The 20720-nt window shown below is 38.6% G+C and overlaps 1 protein-coding gene across 4 annotated transcripts in view; it reads right to left on the minus strand.

Moving 5' to 3' along the window:
• Window positions 1-20720, minus strand: part of cdh23 (cadherin-related 23) — a 191406-nt gene that overhangs the window by 111683 nt on the left and 59003 nt on the right. For all 4 annotated transcript variants that reach the window (XM_028005956.1, XM_028005954.1, XM_028005957.1 and 1 more), the window contains exons 7-9: window positions 8960-9154; window positions 8747-8875; window positions 2942-3020 (exon numbers count right to left, since the gene is read on the minus strand). In XM_028005956.1, coding sequence (XP_027861757.1) covers window positions 2942-3020; window positions 8747-8875; window positions 8960-9154 — 403 coding nt within the window. The remainder of the gene's footprint in view (window positions 1-2941; window positions 3021-8746; window positions 8876-8959; window positions 9155-20720) is intronic.

Here is a 20720-nt window from a genome sequence, read left to right on the forward strand (position 1 = left end):
TGTTCAGTAACGATATATAATAAGTTTATACTTTAGTGTTTAGTCAATATGACACTAGACGGTCAATTTGAATTACGCAAATGTAAAGTTAGAAGTTCTACTTTAATGAGAAACAGTAATTAGATATCCTCAGCAGTAGGTGGAGTTGTCGCAGTCGGGAATAAAAGACAAAGTGAGCAGATATTTGGTTCCCAGGAGCATCAGTTACTTCTCAGAAGAGAGACCTGAACACCTGGTGAATCGTTCATCTGTCCGCCATCTTGTTCTTAATGTGCCAATTATGAGCCTCAGCCTTAAACAGATGATCTCTTTCATTTCTAACAGACTGCTGATTGGTAAAGTGATACAAAGTAAAACATTCTAGCATTTAAAATGTTGAACATTTTTGAAAACAGTAATATTTTTATAGCAGAAGAAAACATGTAACCTCTTCCCAGCAAATAATAACGAGCATTTTGTATCTGGTAAACATTTTTGTGCACATTTCTTTTTTTTCAGAAGTTGTGCAAGTAATGAACCATTTTGAAAGGTCAATATCATAACCATGAGTACGATGGTTTGATGTAATATGAGACCACTAGGTCAGAAGTGTAAAACGGGTTTAATGAAACCCTGAGGACCGGGCTTCACTCGTCCCCATCACAGCAACAATAATGACTGCAACGCTGCCGGCAGAGCGCCACTGTGATTCTATCGCCTGTACACATCCAGTCCCTGATCCTCCCTCTGATTAGAGCAGGGAGAGGAAATCCTCATCTTGAGTCCCACAATCATTAGTGTTGATCACAGCTGCAATTAAACTCTCGTTTATCTTAATTACTGAGCTAATGAGACGAGTCCCGCAGGAGCGAGCCGCGCTCTCCGAGGACTCTCGGGGCGAGGAGCAGGAATGCTGGAGAGGCGTCATGCAGAGTCAGGCTCAAGTCTGCAAACAAGCACGGCCGGATCCGACTGCAGCAGAACTCAGGAGTCAGGGTACATGGAGACATAAGGATGTGTGTGTGAGCGCAAGCAAATGCAGGAAAACACTGGCACACAGCTGCTACTGGAAACCTTCACTTCTTACCTTTAACTCTGGCGCCGCATCACCCTTCATCTTGCATTATCTATCAAACTTATAATGATTTTATCAATCCATCGTTGCGGTGCTATAACTCTTGATTTTGCAACGACTGGGAATACATCGCGCCACCTAATTAATGTCTTTTTAATGCTCTTCTCCTCTAGAGCTTAACTCAGTCATTCGGCTTTGCAACAAACACAACACACACAACAATACAACATGTGGCAGCAGACGGTAAGTAAGACCGAGTGGCTGAGAGCAGCAAATGAGAGCAGAGGGTTCATGGTGGTGGACTCTGCTGCACAGCACTGAAGGACCAGTGACCACAGCGCAAACACAAACACATGTACAGTCATAATGTTTAAACTCAAAATTAATCTGACAAAAAGTTGGAGCAAAAGGTGCATCTCATGGAAGTAGAGGTAGAATAAAAAACTGAGGATGATGCATCTAAAAAGGTTTGTAGAAGAAAACATTTTCTCTGTAAACAACTAAAGTTTGCAAAGTTTCATCTGAATGAACCACAAGATTTCTGGGATAAAGTTCTGTGGAAAGATGAACCAAAGTGTAGATGTTTCTTCATCTTACTCAGCGTGAAGCTGGGAGAAAACCAAACCCAACACACAAGTGCAACACCCTAAACCAGCAGTCAGGCATGGTCAACCACAACTGACAGATTAATATATTTTATGTATTTATTTATTTGATAGTGCTCCTCCCTTTTCTAATGCCACCCTGGGAAACTGCCCATGTCTCCCATATCAAAAACCACCACTGCAGACAGTATGTTAAAAACTTACAATTATGTTTTTAACATAAATTGATTTGTTTAAAGACGGACCAAGCGTGGAAATTTTAATAAGAAAAACAGGACTTGGACATACTCTGACAAAAAACAATAATTTTTCACTTCAATATGATTTTCCTAAACTATTTTATAATTTTGTTGCCATTAGTAGTCATCACTTTTTGATGACAACAAGAAGTTATTTGTACATGATGACAAATAAACCATCATAAACTCTTTAAATCCATATGTTATTTTTTAATATGTATGTGAAATCTGTGGTTGTTGGCTGTGATGCAGCTTATAAATTTAGCTGCATAATAAAAACGTTAAAGGGATTCAATAGAATGATTCATTTAGGAGCAATGTTTATGTTACAGGCCTGCTGCATAATGAGCCACACTCCCTGCAGAATGCAGCCGCTGCACAATAATCTGATTTCAGTTCATTTCATAGTAAAACCACAAGCCTCACATAAACAACAGCATCGTTTCAGCAGCAGCAGCAGCAGCAGCAGCAGCAGCAGCAGCACTTCACATCGTTTTACAGCAGTGATAACTCCGTCTTTCCAGAGGTGAAATCTGGATGAAAACCAAGTTTTAAAACTTTATTTCTCCACTAAAATTTAGTGGAATTCTTTTCTTTCCATGAATATTTGCGATATCGTCCTAACAAACAGGTAGAGAGCATAACTTGGAGGCATAAACATCATTCTTGGCAGAAGAAGGAGAACCAAGCAGGATCACAGCTTCATCCTTATCGTCACCATGCAAACTGTTTTTATCTTCTTTAGTAATACCAACACAGGGCAGGGATATTAAATACACACTTTTTTTTTGCTTAGTTTGTCACTTTGACAAATCATAATCCTATTTTGATGGAATAAGCCAACTTGAGAAAGAAAATAAAAACTAAATGTGGGCTGATTTCTGCTCGGTTAAATAAGAAAACATACTTAAAAACTGTTGTGTTGAAGTTAAATCTCCCTAAAGCGTTCTGATCACACCTGCTGCTGATCGCTGAGTTGATCAGACTGATGAAGAGGAAATTCCTCAGAGTTACTGACATCAGATCAGTTCTGTGGTTCTGACCTGAGACGATGGTGTAGCCGATTCCTCTCGGTTGGCCCAGATCCTGGTCAATGGCTGTTATCTTCCTCACTTCATACCCCTGCAGAGACAGAGAGCACAGAGTCCAGGTTACATCCAGGCATTAGTTTGCATTAGTTTCTAATTTATTCTAACATTAAAAACTAACAATGTATTTGTAAGTTTGCTACTAGAGGACAAGGCTGCTATTTGTTTCTTGTTTCTTTCCATTTATGCTTTATTTGCAATGACTGCTGTTATTGGGTTTTGTTCTCTCTGTATGTTCTGATCCATAGAAAGTAGCAAATATGATACTAATGTATTTAGCTTTGGAACTTACCTGCAGCAATTGTTGGAGTTATTTTTGCCATTGACTTTGTGATTTTATCTGGCTCAGCGCTTCAGTATTCACATGGTGACGAAACTATTACTGCAGTTTTCTTCCCCAAATAAAGGAAACCTGGTTCAGAGTTTCATGTTTAGCAGTCTCTCTTTCTACTGCTGCAGTTCACTTTGTGTTTTCTTGGTGTTTTTTCTGTCAGATATAAAGCACATCTGTCACTGCTTCCATGTACAATAACTTTTCACGAAGATATACAAGCTTGTTTTAAGTTAATAAATCCTTAATACTGATAAAATGTACAAACTCCACTGGCAGATTATTTAATTTATGACATGGGAAATAGTCTCGTTATAATGGATACGTTGGTTTCCCCTTTTTTAAAAACAGAACTAAGATATTTGAACTAGAAATGAGAATTTAAATAGTTGGTTAGATTTAGTGTTTTTGCAGTGAAGCATGGCGTGGTGCTGGATACACTGTGGATGTTAACTTCTGCAGAAGAGCGAAGATGGTTCTCCAACCAGGGAATTATTGCATATTAAAGTTTATGTTGGAAATATTCAAATAGACAGTCGTAAGCAATCTTGGCTGCAGGTTGTGTTCCCTAAATCTCACAATTACCAAAGGTTCACTTTAAAGTGACGTAAACACAAAAGCTTTCTTTTGCCTTTGTTGCGCTCTTGAGATGTTTTGGAACACATAAACTGACAATGAAAGCTAAAAATATTTCCAAAATATTAAAAATACTGGGAATCTTATACAGGTAGTCAAACATTTTTTTCCTTTCTTTATGTTTAATATCAGATTTATTTGGTGTTTATTTTTCTTGCATTTCTCTGAAGCTCTCCTGCTGTGCGGATGAGTCCGCTCCCTCAACAAATCACAGTATGACAGCTCAAAAAAAGAAGGGAAAAAACAGAATAAGAAAGAGAAAGAAAGCTGTTTGAAAAGCCTTTGATCTGCAACATTTTTTCAGTCTCTGTGCCTCAATCAGACACGGTGGTGATGCTTAAAACCCCCCATGCTGCAGCGACACAGTACTTCCTGCTTCCTTGCATCCTTCCTCCCTCCCGCCCTCCGTCATCGCCTCTCTCGCTCACACCTCAGGGCTGCCTCCCATTGATCCTGCAAATTGTGTCTAAGACATGTTTATGCTCCATTTCTGCCAAAGCATCTCCTGTCATTGACCAATTACACCAGAATCAATTACAAGCCTTTTAAAAAGGAGACCCATTCCCCAGCTGAGAGGGAAACACACCCACACACACACACATACACACACACACACACACACACACACACACACATATGCGCCTACAAACATCGAGGAAAGATGTAGAGAAAAGTAAGAGGAAGTGATGCTGAAGTAATGTGAGCAATATTCTTGAGCTGTCCACACAAGTGGAATCTGTTCAATCAGCCATCACATACAATCCCTCCCCCCTTGGGGTGCACACTCTCTCTCATGCACACACACACACACACACACACACGCCCACATTGTGAGAAATGCTAAGACACACACACATACACACGCCAACCATCCTTCCATTTCTTGCTATACAGTGCGTTTCTCCCCCACCTCCTTTTCTCCTTCTCTTTCCTTCTCATTGGTTTGACAGCCAAATTGTGTGTTTGTCCTAGAAGGAGCTTAATGTCAGTTAGAGCATAGATTCACAGCCATAACTGTTAAAAACACAGACCTGTGATTCCATCTAAAAAACAACAACAACAAATAAATAATTAAATAACATTTTCCAGGTTTGTCAAACGTTTTCCCTGGATGACAGGTTGATTGGCCCTCTGAGAAAAGAAAAGACAACGTCTGAGAAGCAAACTCACGGAGAAGAAGACAGAGATAGAAAGGCTTTTTTCTGAATTCAAACTTTGTGAGATGACCTGTGCGACACAGGTTTGAGTTTGATGGCCTCATGTGAAAATGTCATGAGCTTTTACAGCAGCTGACACGGCTTCTGTCAGCGTACAACATCAGCAGCTTATCAATGGCAAACAGTGCAGAGTGGAAATGACACGTGTCTGTTAGATTACATGAGGTCACTGGAGGCGTGTACTGCTGGCCTACATCACCACGTCTTAATAAAAGTACAGTCAGCCATATATCAGACCACCAGGAGAGGATGTGTAAAAAAAACCTGGAAATGAATGCATGTACTGGAGAAGCAGAATTTTACATAAAAAATACAACTTTTAATAAAAATAGTGTGAAAAAAATCCTAAACAAATGCAACCAAAGAATTTCTTAATCATTTCTTAAAAAATATTTTATGTTGATCAAAATATCTGAGTGTTTTTTATTACTTTGTCACTACAGCACAAATATTGTTTTCTGCTAAACTGCCAACAATATTTGTGCAATGACATCTGGAACTATAAATTTAGAGGACATTTATTCATGAAGTCATGCAACTGACAATAGAAAAATATGAAAAGTCAAAATCATAGCAATACATTTTGGATTTTACAAATTTCATCTATTAAAGTTTATTGTTAACATTTCAGGATCAGAAACTATCTGAACATTTCATTTAAAGAATGACAGAATGTTGCCTATACCCAAATCTAAACTATAATGAAAACAATAAAATTGAAGAATCAAAATAAATTTTATTTCCATCTTTAAATTTTAGAATATCTAAAAAAATCTGTTTGGATTTATGAGGAATAATGTTTTCTTGTAAAGAATGAGTAACACATGTTTGTAAATATGAAGGAACATAAATTCTTGAAGAGTTCAGCAAACAAAGGAACATAAAATCCACTTCATGTCTGAAGTGCGGTGAAGGAACTGTGATGCTCCAGATTGTTTCACTTTTAAAGTTTGACATCATGATTTTTAAAATCCAACTAGAGATACAATTTTTCAAAATTTTCCAGTGTAAAAACTGTGCTTTTGTAATTGATGTTTTTTTTAAATTATTGTTGTTATCCTAACAATAGTTGTTTCAGTCTCTAATCCTCCAGTAGGTTTACTTCCCTTCGTTTGTCGTCAGTCTAACGTTTTGTTTCTGCATCATCCCGCCTCAGTTCTTCCTGTTTGACCTTCCTGGTGACAGTTGATGAATCAGGGAGTCAGGGAGACACGGGGCGTTGGCGCCGTCACGCCCTGTTAATATGCATGCAAATGTAGCACTTGACATTTCTACTACATTGCGTAGAGGCTGCGGACCAGGATACGCCAGTGGCCGTGTGAGCCTCGCTGGCCTGGGTGAGGAACTGAGGCTGGGATGGAAGGAAATGGAGTGATTGAGGAGCAGAAACAGAAAGAAGGAAAATAGACAGCATCATCCTCATGAGGATAATTCCCTCCAAGCAAGTGGAAACATCAATAGCTCGACTATTAGCCACCTGGTGCTAAGTCAAGGAGCTAAGAACAGAGACTGAGTGTAACGGTGCTCAGGGAAACAGACAGTATATTAGATGGCCATTACAAACCCAATTGCAATAATGACTAAGGTAAGGTCACAGGGAGACCCCACTGCTTAGCAATTCATGCCTTTCACAGACTTCTGACCTTTGCTGGAGGCCTAACATCCCAGAGGCAGAACGGTAAATTTCCTGCAGTAATTACAACCTGACACACCTGCAGTGCTGTATGCAGACCTCCGGCTGAGGCGGTTCTACAGGAAATACTCCGAAAGGTGGAGAATCCTGATGTGATTATAATTTAGGCCTTCTCCTTAGCTATATATTTTAAGCTAAATGAACTTCTTTGATATTAAGGAGCAGGACCGGTGAGAAACGTAGTTCTTAGAGAAGGTTGATGACCATGAGCCTCTGGGTATTTTACAGAGGAGTTTCTGCATAGTAACACAGCTACTTTTCAAAGTGTGAATTCTGATGTCAAAGTGAAACTTGAAGCTGAATTTGTTTTCGGTGCAGATTTAGTCTTTGCCAAGGCTGACCTTCATCAGCAATCCTGTTGCAACGTTCAAGGACAAGACCGATCCTGAGGCACAGCCTGGTGAGGAGACTGTCCGCCCTGTGAATCCAAGAAGCTCATCTTTGCCTGTTGCAGGTGCTGTGGTTCTGATCTGAGCCATGATTCTCTATCTGCTGCTGAACTGTCTGTAGCTGAGTTTGAACTGCTGAGGATGAGAGGCAGTTCTTCTAAATGTGAGGCCACAGTTATTGACTGAAAGGCAATAAACTGCTCGACTCGACGCAGGTGAAGTAATGGCAGGACGGAAAATAGATGAATTGATGGTTTGGGGCCTAAGTTAAAGAAATGCAGACACCACTCCTGTCTGTTGGGATAAATAAAGAGATAACCCCAAAAGGCAGAGCAGTAGATTTACTGGTCCTCCAAGCCTTCCATCCTCTCCCTCAGTATCTTCTCCTTTTAGCGTTTCAATCACAACCAAAAAAAGAAGATCCTGTATCCAAGCAGCTGAAGTAACCTTTCCTTTTCAGCCTGGAGTAAACCCTGATCTCTCTGGAAGTGCTTCAGTTATTTGTTGACAGGGAACTCCATGGGATACCTAAAAATGAGCTGGAGACAATGACTATCAGAGGAAAGGTAAAGGTCCTTAAAGGGACATCAGTGGGGTTTTGGTGTAATAAATCAAATGACAGATGTCAAGCAGCAGCTTTAACACATATTAGTCAATGCCATGAACTGCACTGAAACAGAGCAGATGACTTGGCCATGACGCTTCTAAGCTGAACAGGTTTGAAAAGGAAGCATTAGAGTTGGACCATAGGAGAATTTTTGACGTTTCTGACACAAAGTGTGTAGTTTTAAGGATGTAGAAGCAGGTTAAACAAATGAGAGAATACACAGAACAAAACGTGATTTTAACAGAAATTTCCTTTTGGTTTTCAAATACAGACTAAAGGTTTCTAAAAACATCTTTGTCAATTATGTCTTGGAGTGAAGTAATTTGGTCCATGTTTGATTTTTTCTTTTTTATTTGGTCCTCACGCTAAAAATATCAGTGAAATGGCCAATTCTCTTCTTTCCACAAACATAGAAAAGGTTTCAATGATCAACAGCAGCTTTAATAACTCTCTGTTCAGTATGAAGTTATCCAGGAAATAACCAGTGTACGTCTTTAATTTTTCTAACTACAGACAATAAAATGTAGTCCAGGTCCTTCAGTTAAAATAAACGAGCAAAAATACCTCAGAATAGACTCCGTTCACCTCCATTAAGGTCTGATACAAGAAATAAAACAAGATTCTACATTTCAAAAATGTAAAATTATCAGATACTTTAACAAAACAAAACAAAATCATAATTTAGATTTTTGAAAAACAGCTAGAATTTGTTTTTGTATTAAATACTATATTTTTGTCATCCCCACTGAAAGGTGTTTTTTGAAATAGTGTTCATGTGAAATTTCATGATGTTTTGTTATAAAGAGATTTACTTATATTTTAACTGATTCCACCATAAAGTTGCTGAAATTCCTTATAAGCTTGAATATTTGGATTGAAGTACTGACCAGAGGAATGTCCTCTTCTATGTTGGTACTGTAGGGTAGGTTGGTGAAAATAGGGTCCATATCTTGGACATCAGTGATGGTGATGGCCAAGTTTGCAAGTTTGGACAGAGGTCTCACTTTGTCTTGATCCTAATAAAACCAAAAGACACAATCAGATTGTTTAATGCACATAGATGTATGGTTGTTTATTAAAGGTATAGTAAGCTAGCTGACCGTGGCGTTTACGGTGAGCTGGTAGGCAGCTGTTGTCTCATAGTCCAGCGTTTTGGTGACGGTCACGGTGCCTCGGGCTCCGTCGATGGCAAAGAAGGAAGAAGGAGGCTGGAAAGAGAAGAGAACGCTGCCGCCGGTGCCTTGGTCCGGATCTGTGGCGTTCACCATGAATATCGATCGGCCCACCGGCGTGTTCTGAACGACAGCAGTGAGAACAGGCCCAGAATAAACAAACATATTTACTGGGATTAATACAGCGAATAAAATCAACTTCTGTCCTGATCGTGTTATTAGGACTCTTTAAATATCTGCAGACAATTTGATCCATCAAACATTTGAGTTGAAGAAGTTTTAACTTAAAAAAATAAAGTTTACCATTGTTTTTAAATATTTTCACAAACATCTGAAAAGTGTGAAATGTTGTTTTAACCAATTCTATTTCAAGTTCATAATTATGCATCAGAACGCAACCCTGCAAGGACGAGCAGGTGAGACGGTTGAATATTCATGCATTATGTTTTATAAAGCACATGTTTAAAAAAAAAAGTTTTTAAATGGGGATAAAAATGCTGTAACTCTAGCAACAACTCTTATTGTATTCAGGAAAACAAATATGATTGATTTATAGCAGCTACAATGTGGTTCATTTGAACTGTTGGTGTTATTGGAAAAACAGAGCAGGATGAGAAACAATGAGGATTCCCATGTTTCTCATAACGTGGATATATTTTATTTTATTGCAGTGGTCATAAAAGCATATTTAATTAAGGACATTTAGAATGAGATTACAGCCTGTTGAACACTGAACAGACAAAAACAACTTCCTGCTCTTAGAGCAGCAGAGTAGCTACTTATTACTTTCTTTACTCAAGTAAAAAAGTATTTGGTTAAAATAAAATAAAATAAAAACTACTTAACTATTGACTAACTGATGACATACGTAAAAAAGATGTACTCAGACAAAACCATAAATATGTGCAAGTTTCATTTTCAAGACTAAAAAAACTAAATAAAAAATCCAGGCAGAGGAAACATTTTTCCATATCAATTTTTAAAGACATAAAACTTATAAAACCAATTTCTGCAGTAGGTATAGTGTTCACCATGTAATATATGAAATAACTTCAGAATATTTTTTGCTAAAGTAAATGTAAAACTACAGCACAGTAAAAGTATTCCTTTTTTTCAAAAAGTTACTGAGGCAAATGTAAGTACTTACTGCCCACTTCTAATCCTTCTGCATTATAGCTAGAGTAGAACTTGATTTTTGTAGTTTTACATTTTACTCAACACTAATTCTTCTCTTGAGTAGGTTACTTCAGTTCCTTTTCCACTCCTAAAACTTCACAAACTTCCTCTCAGCTCTGATTTGGTGAAACTTTGAGCGCAGCAAAAGCAAATACCATTTTACAGGTGCTGAGATAAGGAGTAGAATAAATAACATGACTGCCTATAAACATAAACAGCATCTGAACCTGTGACACATTTGCTTGATATATTCATTATTCTCTTCAACTCGTCTGGTTGTTAAAGAAATGCAGAAAAACACCTGAATCCCCCCAGAGCCGGCTGTTTGTGTGCACACATCCATGTATGCATCTGTATCTCGGCACGTCATGGATGCCAACATTATCAACTTTGCTTTGATGTCAAGGAGACAGACTGATAGGTAAGCTATTGCTGAGTGAGTTTGTGCATGCTTCATTTTCAGAATGAGTCTGAGATGTCTTTAAATGTTTGTAAAAGGACATTATTTTCTTCCCCTAAAGCGCAGCGGCTTTTATCTCTGTGAACAGCATCCTGTAAAACAGTGAGTCATTACCATCGCCCGGTGTCGAATGCCCCGAGGCCCGGAACAACAGACCCACGTCCCGTTCCGACATGTAAACACACTCACAAATACCTGTTTTGATCTGCCAGATTTGACAGAGGCGCTACGTTCAAAGAGGTGCAGCAACTGTTCAAAGCGCTGACGAGAGCACGATTCCAACATGATCCTCATTTTTAAATCCTGGATTTTTCCAGTGTCTGATTGTCAGATGGCTCAGTCCATGTTAGCTCATATGAAAAATGCAAACACAGAAAAAGACTTTGAATGCATCGGAAATGTTTGTGGAACTTTGAAAAAAGCACAAACTGGAAGGATGGAAGAACAGATGAAAGAAAACATGGTCTGATATGTTGTTGAAAACTGAAGTTTACATATACAGAATTAAAAGATGCACAATTTTTTTCTCACCATGTGAATTTGAATCCGATCAAACTTCTTGTTTTACGTCAGAATTACCAAATTTATTTCTATTTGCTAAATGTCAGAATAATGAGGCAGCGAATGTGTCATCGGTTTATGTAATAACATCATCAAAGTCAGAAGTTTTCCTATGTTTCCTCAGTATTTGGCATAAACTGTATGAATTGGGTCAAACATTTTGAGTTTCTTTCCAGAAGTATCTCTCAGTGGTTTTCTGGAGTTCTGGTCCATTCCTCCTAACAGAACCAGTGGAACCGTCTCAGGTTTGAAGGCTCAATCACTGTCACAAACCTTTTCAGATCTGCACACATATTCTCTCTAGATCAGTTAAAACACAGACTTTGTTGTCCCAAAGCCATTTTGTAACGACCTTTTTCTGTATGGGTTACTGTCTGTCTGGAAAACCAATCTGCTCCGAGCTTTTTCTGGCCGATGTCTTTAAGTTGCTACAATATTTCTACATAATGTTCTGTCCTCATGATGCCGACTACTGTATGAAGTGGACTAGTCTCTCCTGCAGTAAAACAACAGCACACCATGATGCTGCCACCACTGTACTTCACAGTTAGGATGGTATGAACCTCTCCACTCTTCCTCCAAATCTAACAGTGGTCATTATGGCCAAACTGTCTCGTCAGACCTCAGGACTGTGTCCAGAAGTTGTTTTGTCTCTGTGTTCATCTGCAAACTGCAGTCTGTTTTTTATGTTTCTTTTGGCTTTTTCCTTGCTGAGTGGCCTTGCAGAAAAAAGTTGCACAAGGTCTTTGACATTTGTTGCGGAATGGATTTACACATTTCGTACCAGAACCTGTTCATCTGTGGGACACAGAGTCCATCTTCCTCCTTAGCGGTATGATAGCTGGACATTCCCATTATGTGTATACTTGGTATAATTGTTAGTTCAGATGAACGCGGCGCCTTCAAATTGTTCCCAAGGATGAATCAGACTTTTACAGATGAACAAGCCTCTTCCTGTTATCTGGATCAATTATTCTGACTTTCCAAATGTGTCAAACAATAACATGTTTCAGGTGTGACCTTAAAATACATCCACAGGCGAGCCTCCAATTAACTCAAATGTCAGTTAAACTATGTAAACATTTTGTTTCAAATGTATTCATGTATGGACAAAAAGAAGAATGTTTTTAATTTGAAATCAACAAATTAGTCTAAAGACATTTATTTATCTTAAACTGTTATATTTGTGCAAATGGTGTAAAAGAGAGAAAAGAGAGTCTTGAGAGACAAATATTTCTACATATTCTATATTTATTTTTCTATACTAATCCAGACTTGGAAAATGTTTAAATACAGATCTAGAGTCAGAACTTTGAGAAGTGCAGATGACCAGTTCTGTGCATGTGGGTGTGTGTGTGTGTGTGTGTGTGTGTGTGTGTGTGTGTGTGTGTGTGGGTGTGTGTGTGTGTGTGTGTGAGCACTGGCTGCCTCAGAGGTTAGCAGGCTTAGCGTTGCGCAGGTGTGTGAGCAGCTAATCTGGACTCTCTGGCCTCTCCTCAGACAGAACGAGCATCTGTCAAATACACATTCACATTATTCATTCTCATCTTCCTGTTATCCCTCGAGGCGCTGAAGGTCAAAATGCTCTATCAGCATAAATGGTACATTTAATTAAGAAGCACAATCCAAAAACAACCGTTAAAAATCTCGCTTCAAGTGTCAGGTTCTCAGAAAAAAAGTCTAAAGATCTCACTGAGTTTTGTTGGAGTTGGAGAATCAGTGGATTCTTTGTCTGTATCTGAAATGAAAATGAAAGACAAAACTTGAACTATAGATGTTTTAGTTTTTATTAACCTTCCAGACCGTCCGGTCACATGTTTTTGCCCAGTGAGACCAGAGGCAGCTGAGCTGGCTGGCATCACATCGATACCATGGCGAGGCGTCGCATGTGTCCCCCTCTATTCCTTCCTGGGTGCAAAAGCCAATTGGTTAGTCACGGCTCATATTCCTGCGTATATGGCTTGACAGCGCTTTGTAGCTTTTGAATAAATGGAGGCCATTTCCACAGGGAAGAGGAATGTTAAAGGGTGAGACAGTTGAAGAGGGATGAAGAGTGTTCCCTGCTGTGTCTTATCTGAAGTGCACCGCAAGAACCGCCGTCCTCCCGTCTGAGAGCTGCTGCTAATAGAAACAGAAGAGGAGACGCAAACCGCAGAGAAAACATTTAAAAGAAAAGACTCAACGTTTTGGGAGAGTTTTTACATCCCTTTTTATGATTTTAGCTACAATATTTCAAATCTTGTTCCATGATAAAAATGGTTTAGCAAATAAATTTGCAGCATTAATATTTAATATTCAACAGGCTTTTGAATTTAGGGTTCCAAAACTGAGGCAATTAAATGCAGCCAAACGCAAATTCAAGCAACACTAGATTTTTATTTATATATATGTAAAAAAGAATGAAATACCATCAATGTCCTTTCCTTCCATTTCACAATTCTTCACAGCATTCTGTTGGTCTGATTCAGAATATTGGTAAAATATGATGAATTTGACATTTTTTGTAATGTGAATAAATGTGATAAGGTTGCAATGGTATGAATATTTTTGGACCGTTTCAGGTGTGATGTTTGCAAATTTTAATATTCAAGATTTAAGACTGATCCTTTAATCTGACCTGACTCTGAATATGCACCAAATTATGTCCCAATGTCAAACATAATGACGTAACACACAGTGTGACCAGAACAGTCTGAGTCTGGGAAAAACGGTTTCCCAGTGAAGAAGTTGAGTATATAGGCAGACCAGTAATAAATGTGAAATATTGCTAACAATAGTAGGCAGTAAAGGATGTCTTCTGACATGACAAAGTATATGAAAGTAATATTTAGGTGTTGGAGTGATATATGGTGCTTTTTGCCAAGTAAAATTCTCAAAATAAGACTGGAACAAGAGAAATGTCATAAATGGGAGAAAGTGGAATAGAGATGGTAATAGGAGAAAAAAAATCAATTAATACAAACAACAAAAAGGGACAAGAAAGAAACACTATAAAACGAGAGCATATTTATTTAGTCTTAACTCTGGCCTTGCTGTGAAACCTGGTGTTTGTTATGCTCTCAGTTTAAAGGAGCAGCTGGTGAAGATGATGTGAGTCATATTTCTGGGTCTACATGGCAGATGGATCTCTGAGGGCCCATTGAGTCAAAGCTAGACAGACATTAGGATTACAAGGTTCTGAACGCTGACGTGCTATCAGGGAGTCCACTGAGAGCTTTCTGAGAGTCTAATGGATTCCAGAGGTCAAAGGTTAGCTTTTCTCTCCTTTCTCAGGGAGTCACTGCAGTGGAAGACTGGAGAGTTTAAACTAGATTAGTTAGATTCATGTTGGTGTTGCTGCTCAATATTAAGCTGTACTTTAACTGAGTGAAGCAGAAAGACAAATCAGTTGCTTCCAGTGCAGAAGGGAAAAAATGTATGAAATCATATTAAGTGAAACAATGACATGCAAAAAAAATAAACAAAAAATAACCAACAAAAATATTAATCCAACAGCTGTACTTGTATCACAGCTAATTCGTATTCCTTGAGTTTCCTATGAAAGTTCCAGCTTGACTTCAGGATGACCTTAAGCAGTTCGAAGCAGTAAATCACTTCACTGATGTTTAGACTTTAGTTTGTCTTGTTCTACTTTGAACAACACAGACACAGTATAGATTTTTTTTCTCTGAAAATCTTATATATTCAACATGTGGTTTTCAGTCAAATGATCCACAGATCACCGTCAACAGGCAGGAGCTGCAGTTCTGTGAAATTCTGTTATCAGTTATTGATTTTGCAGATAACCATTTGAGTGTCTTTACCAATAAATACTTACTATAGGAAATAGTGGACAATATTTATTTCATACTCTAGACTATTACTAAAATGTTTGCATGAAACAAGAAATCATCTTTCCAAAAGTTTCGCAAAAACATTTATACTATTATAAATAATTAGATGCTTTCTGTATAGAACTTAAATATGACGAGGTTGCAGAAATTGCAGAGCTAAACAAATTTACATGAAAAAGTCAAAATTGCACTGAAACATAAAGTTACCATGTTAAAAATAACCTATTTAAACAGTTTAGTTGATTAGACTTTATAAAAACCAAACAGGACAATGTTGCATTGCTGATAGTGAGGACAGCTTTAGAAAACATCTTCATCTTCGCTGTGGTGACTCTTACTATGACGCAGTAAAAGCACATGTAGCCATCCTCTCCAGGATAAAGGTGGTAATTTCCTGTAATCTTCATCTGACTCCATACATTCCTGAAGAAGCTCTGAGCTACCCATCCACCTTAACACCAAGAGGGAGGTGTTAAGGTGGGCCAATAACAGCCACAAATACACAGAAAAACAGACAAACAAACAATATGAGATGCGGAAATGTTTTAACAGCAGAGTGGAGAAACTACAATGGTTCATTTTTTTGTTTTTACAAACAGGTTTCACACATCAGTGTAAAATATTTCCATCCATGTTTGATTGGAAACACACTATATTTCCAAAAGTATTCAGTCATCCACCCAAAACATTGAATCCAGAGGTTCCAATCACTCCGCTGGTCACAGATGCATGAAATCCAGGAACCAGGCAGGTTGGTTATTTCTACAAACATGTGGGAAGGAATGGGTCTCTCCCTGCAGCTCAGTTAATTCCAGAAAGGTTCTGTGAGAAAACCACCAGAGCAATAAGTCCATTTCTGAAATGTTCTCACCATTAAATATTCCAGCATCAGCTATTAATGGAATTACAACAAAGTGAATGGAAATAAGAACAACTCAGCCACAATGTTGAAGGTCACATGAAATCAGAGTGAGGTCAGCTGATGCACATGATGCACAGAAGTTCTCCTGTCCATATCGAGAGACACCAAACAACTTCCTGTTGTCTTCAGATTAGTTCAAGAAAAGTGTGAACGAGTCAACATGGCTTAGCAGCTGCCATGCTAAGCTGCTAAGCCATGTGCATCATGTGATGCTCTGCAACAGTAACACCTGCTGCTAACTCCAGAGCTGTAGGTCTATTATCTGGAGTGACAAGCATACATCTCTGGGATTAGCAGTTTCCAGGTTACCAGATTACATTGTGTATAGCATAAACTCTGGTGCAGAGTGGATTATGGGATGTGGCTGGTTTTCAGGAGCTCTTTAGCTTCAATAATAGAATCTGAATCTGCTTTAAGCTACCAAGACAGAATCTGGACAATTTCCTGCTAGCATTTTGGGAATGGCCCCTTCCTTTTCCAACATGTTATCCAGCTCTGGTTCTTATTCTCCAATTCCTTTTATAATAAGCAATAAATTCTATTTGGTTACTTTGTAAACACTCATGTTGTCAGCTGATACAATAGTGTCTTAGGCAGTAAGCCATACCATCCAAGTCAAAAACCCACCATTCTCCAAGGCAACAAGGGTTAGCTTCTCCTCCATTAGGAAGACATTGTTGACCAATATTTCTAATGATTGACTAACTGACCAAATAATGTCTTCCTGCTAAACAGCCGTATGTGTGTCTTGCTTCCAACTGCCCCAATAAATGATCAGTTGAGTAATGAGAGCCAAAAATCCCTCTTCACCAAGCAATGTGTTCAAGCTAACTTTTGTCCAATCTGGTAAAAGCTGTTGCAAACTGTAAGACTTCTGAGTACAGCTTTTTGTTCTTATTTAGTCAGAAATGTTAAAGACATGGTGATTTGAAGGGGCAGCGGTCGGGCTGCACCCCCCTGCTGCTGGCAGCTTCAGAGGCCCGACTGTTTCCCACAATAGAGCCATGATTACACCTACACTGCGCACAAGTTTCTCAGTTCCTCCCCAACTGTCTGCTCTCCGCTTCCAACCCAGCAGGCATGTGATTGCACCGGCTCCGTTCACCCTTTCACTCCCAGTCTCCCTCCACCGCTGTCCCCTCCATCAACGCCGCCCACATGCGCCGCCCTGTCATGCTGCCATTGACATTATTATAACTTACGTGCCATCATGTATTGTAACAAAGAAAGAAAAAAATGAGAAATTATATAGAGTGAAGAAAAATTTAAGACTTATTCAATCACTGTTTAGTATAATTTATACATGCTTTGCTATTACCAAGTGACCAAATATTTTTTTAAATGATTTTAAAACTTTAAATTATGAAAAGCATTTTTGTTTAACGCTGTCATAACGGGCACAATTGCACAAGACATCTCCATATAAGTATGCTAATGTGAAACGGTTTTACTGATCTGTTATGAAGAAGGAAATCTAACCAAAGCAATTGCTAAATGTGAAAAGCAGCAAATCACTAAATTTAAGTGGAAAACCAGAATTCCTGTTAAATGAGATTCCCTGGTTATCTACTGTCTGGACACAAAGCACAGAGATAGACTCCTGTGTCAAGGGAAAAAGTTTAAGTTGCTGGTAGTGACTCAAAAGCAGCTGTGGCAGAAATGATGAATCAACAACAGCACCTACATTAATCACTGAGGTTACACTCAAAAGCTATATTTCACATCTGAAATTAGCTTATCAATTATTCAGATTCACTGAACTAAACGTCCTTCATCTACATGGTTTCTTTTTTAGCAAAAATGAAAATTTATGAGAAAAAACCCACTAACCCGCTAAAAACCCAGAGCGATGCTTAGCTTACTTTATACATACATTATTGCAATCACCTCTGTGGTCACAGATGTGTGCACCAGGAAAAGGTGATTCCCAGAATGCATTGCATCCAGTGTAAAGTTTGTTGTGGAGCCGTTTTTTAAGAGTCGGGCTTCAGTGAAATGAAGATTTTCATGGATCCAGTTTTGTGGGAACAGTTTGAGGAGGCACACCAGAGCACAAAGCAAAGTCCATTACAACAGAGATGAGGGATGTTTTTGTGGGAGAACTTAATCCTCCTGCCCTCAACCCATTAAACAAACATTTTGAACCTTCTGTAAAGCTTTTCTGTAATAGATGAAGCTGCTACGAAAGCAAACAACAAACTTACTTCCTCATACACCGACACAATCAGCAGATGTTTGCTTTGTGTTGGTATTTTATTGGTAGAACGATTTTGCCATATAGATTCATCCCTCTGCATTTAGTTTCTTAGTCTGTTCTTGTGCTACATGTACATTTAAACAAATTTCCTTAGATTATTATCAGTATTTTAGTTCTTTTGTCATGTTAAATGCTGAATTTTCCCAACTCATTGCCTGTTCCTTGTTCTTTTCATTAAGCTGAGTTCAAACGCTACACTTCAAAATATCTAGTGGATTAGTTGATGTGCTTGTTTCTGTGATATTTTTATACAACAGAGAATGAGAAAGATGTCTGACACTTTGTTCTGTTTTCTGTCTGCATTTTGTTGTAAATTTTTTTAGAAAGGATTCATAATATCAGTATATTGATGGGAAAAATAACATGTTTTATAGACAGAAATCTACTAATTGTTCTTTAGACTCCAGGTGATTTTTCTTTCTGTCAGACTGACTGAGTTGTTTTAGAGAGCAGTTTGTCTCTTACTTTGATTTCTATCCAGTCCTCTTGTGTTTTTTTCTTGTGGTGCTTCTGTACTTTGAACCTCCATGAACTAATTTTAAGCTTGCTCTTGCTTTTCCAGACCTGTGATCATTTGGGTCCTTTCTTTTCAGAACTGACAGTTAGCCTTTTCTTGACAATTCATTTGACCTCCTGTATCCAATAGATTTCTGGTAAATTGGTCAGGAAGACATAATGTCAGACGTACAGTATTATGGACAGAGTCTTTGTGTACTGTACAGAAACTGATGGTAAAAAGTGTTTCCCATTATAACCTCCTTTCTTTCCATCTTGCTCTTGCACTTGTTTCCGCCTGGTCCATTCGTTGGCCAGACGGAGCAAATTTCTGTGGAAGCACTCAGCTGGATAAAATGATTTCTCACCATCAGACAGCAAAGGGAGTGAGACAAGGACAGTCTCGCAGCGAGTTTGTCTGTGTGGATGTGATAAAGTGAAAGACAGTATGTGTGAGAATGTAGAGTACTAATTGGTAATGGTGTTTCAATCACTCTTCCATGAGAGAGCGGACATCTTGTAAAATCGACATTCGGTTTTGCAGTGTCTTTGTTGTTAGGATGGACCAACAACGTGTGGTATTTAACCGCTTAAATGTTAGACAATCACTTCAGCAGATGGAGGGTCTTTCTGTGGCGGAGTACAAAATGGTGTGTGTGTTTCTGTGTACGGACAGAACCTTTTATCAGTAAGGAAAATAAATAACATTTTTATCACCTAATCAGTCTTCTCCACCAACTGCCTGACCTCAGCCCCCCCCTGTCAGTACTCATGGCTGGCTGCCTCCGAAGAGCCGGGGCTGTTTGTTTAAATGTAAAGGTAATCAGGCCCAGCATGCCGCAGGGATCCACCGAGCCAGAGAGAGACAGATGGGTGGATCCCAGGGGACGGGTACAAGGACGGGCCAAATCAGCAACTTCTGTACCCGCTTTCTATCAGCTGTAGAGTGTTATCCATATCAATTCAGAATAAAACACAGGCTGAAATACATGGCCAAGCTTTATTGACACAGGTTAGCATTCAGCTACACTCACTGGACGATATACTAAGTACACCTTGCTGGTCTTGCAGCCTTCAGAATGGCAAGGACTGTTGATGATACAACAAGGTGTCAGAAACATTCCTCAGAGACTTTGTTGCTGCCAAACTGTTGGCTGCAGTCATGGAGTGACGCTTCACTTCATTAAACCCCAAAGTGCTCCGTTGGATTTAAGTCTGGTGACTGTGGGGTGCAGTGAACGTATGTTCAAGAAAACCAGTCTGAAATTATTTGAGCTCTGTGACTTGGTGCATAGTAGAAAACTTTGTTTATTTAAAAGAATAGCCAAGAAATCAAAAGAATTAGAGAGTCTTCCAGATCTTTAATTACTTTCCAGTAAGGAGAAAATGCAAAGAGTTTCATAGTTGGTAGATCAGAACATTCTCTGACAAAGAAAGGAAATGATCTTGCTTATATTTATTTCCTACATGCTTTGCACATGTATGGTCTTTTTGCAACCCTGCAAAAACAACCTTATCTTTGCAAACAGTCGTCTCCAACAGGAAATGAACTTTCTGTGTACTATGAATGCTGCAATGTGGAAGTTCACTTCAACCGTCAGGATGTCATCTTAGTCTGAAACCAGATTGTCTAGAAATATAAAGTCAAAGGGCAACATTTGAGTAAATGATAAGTCAAATCAATGTAATCAATAAATAATGACAAAGAACTAATATTTTTATAACAGTATATAACCCTGCAGGATGTAGCAATCAGAAGATGAGTACATTATGGACAAAAAGAGACGGAAATGTTCAGTAAAAGTACTGAGTCTGTGGTAAGTAAACACTACTTGGTACTAAGGAACTTAAGGTGTGACAGGAGGACATTCCTCACAAAAGACTTACTTAAATTCTGACCCGACAATCTGATCTGACTAAATTAATGCTAAATCTTAAAACGGGACTAACTGAACAAGGCAATATTTTTTTTCCCATTTTGTTCT

This window comes from Xiphophorus couchianus, chromosome 22 (genome assembly GCF_001444195.1).
Source record: "Xiphophorus couchianus chromosome 22, X_couchianus-1.0, whole genome shotgun sequence".
NCBI classification, from domain to species: domain Eukaryota; kingdom Metazoa; phylum Chordata; class Actinopteri; order Cyprinodontiformes; family Poeciliidae; genus Xiphophorus; species Xiphophorus couchianus.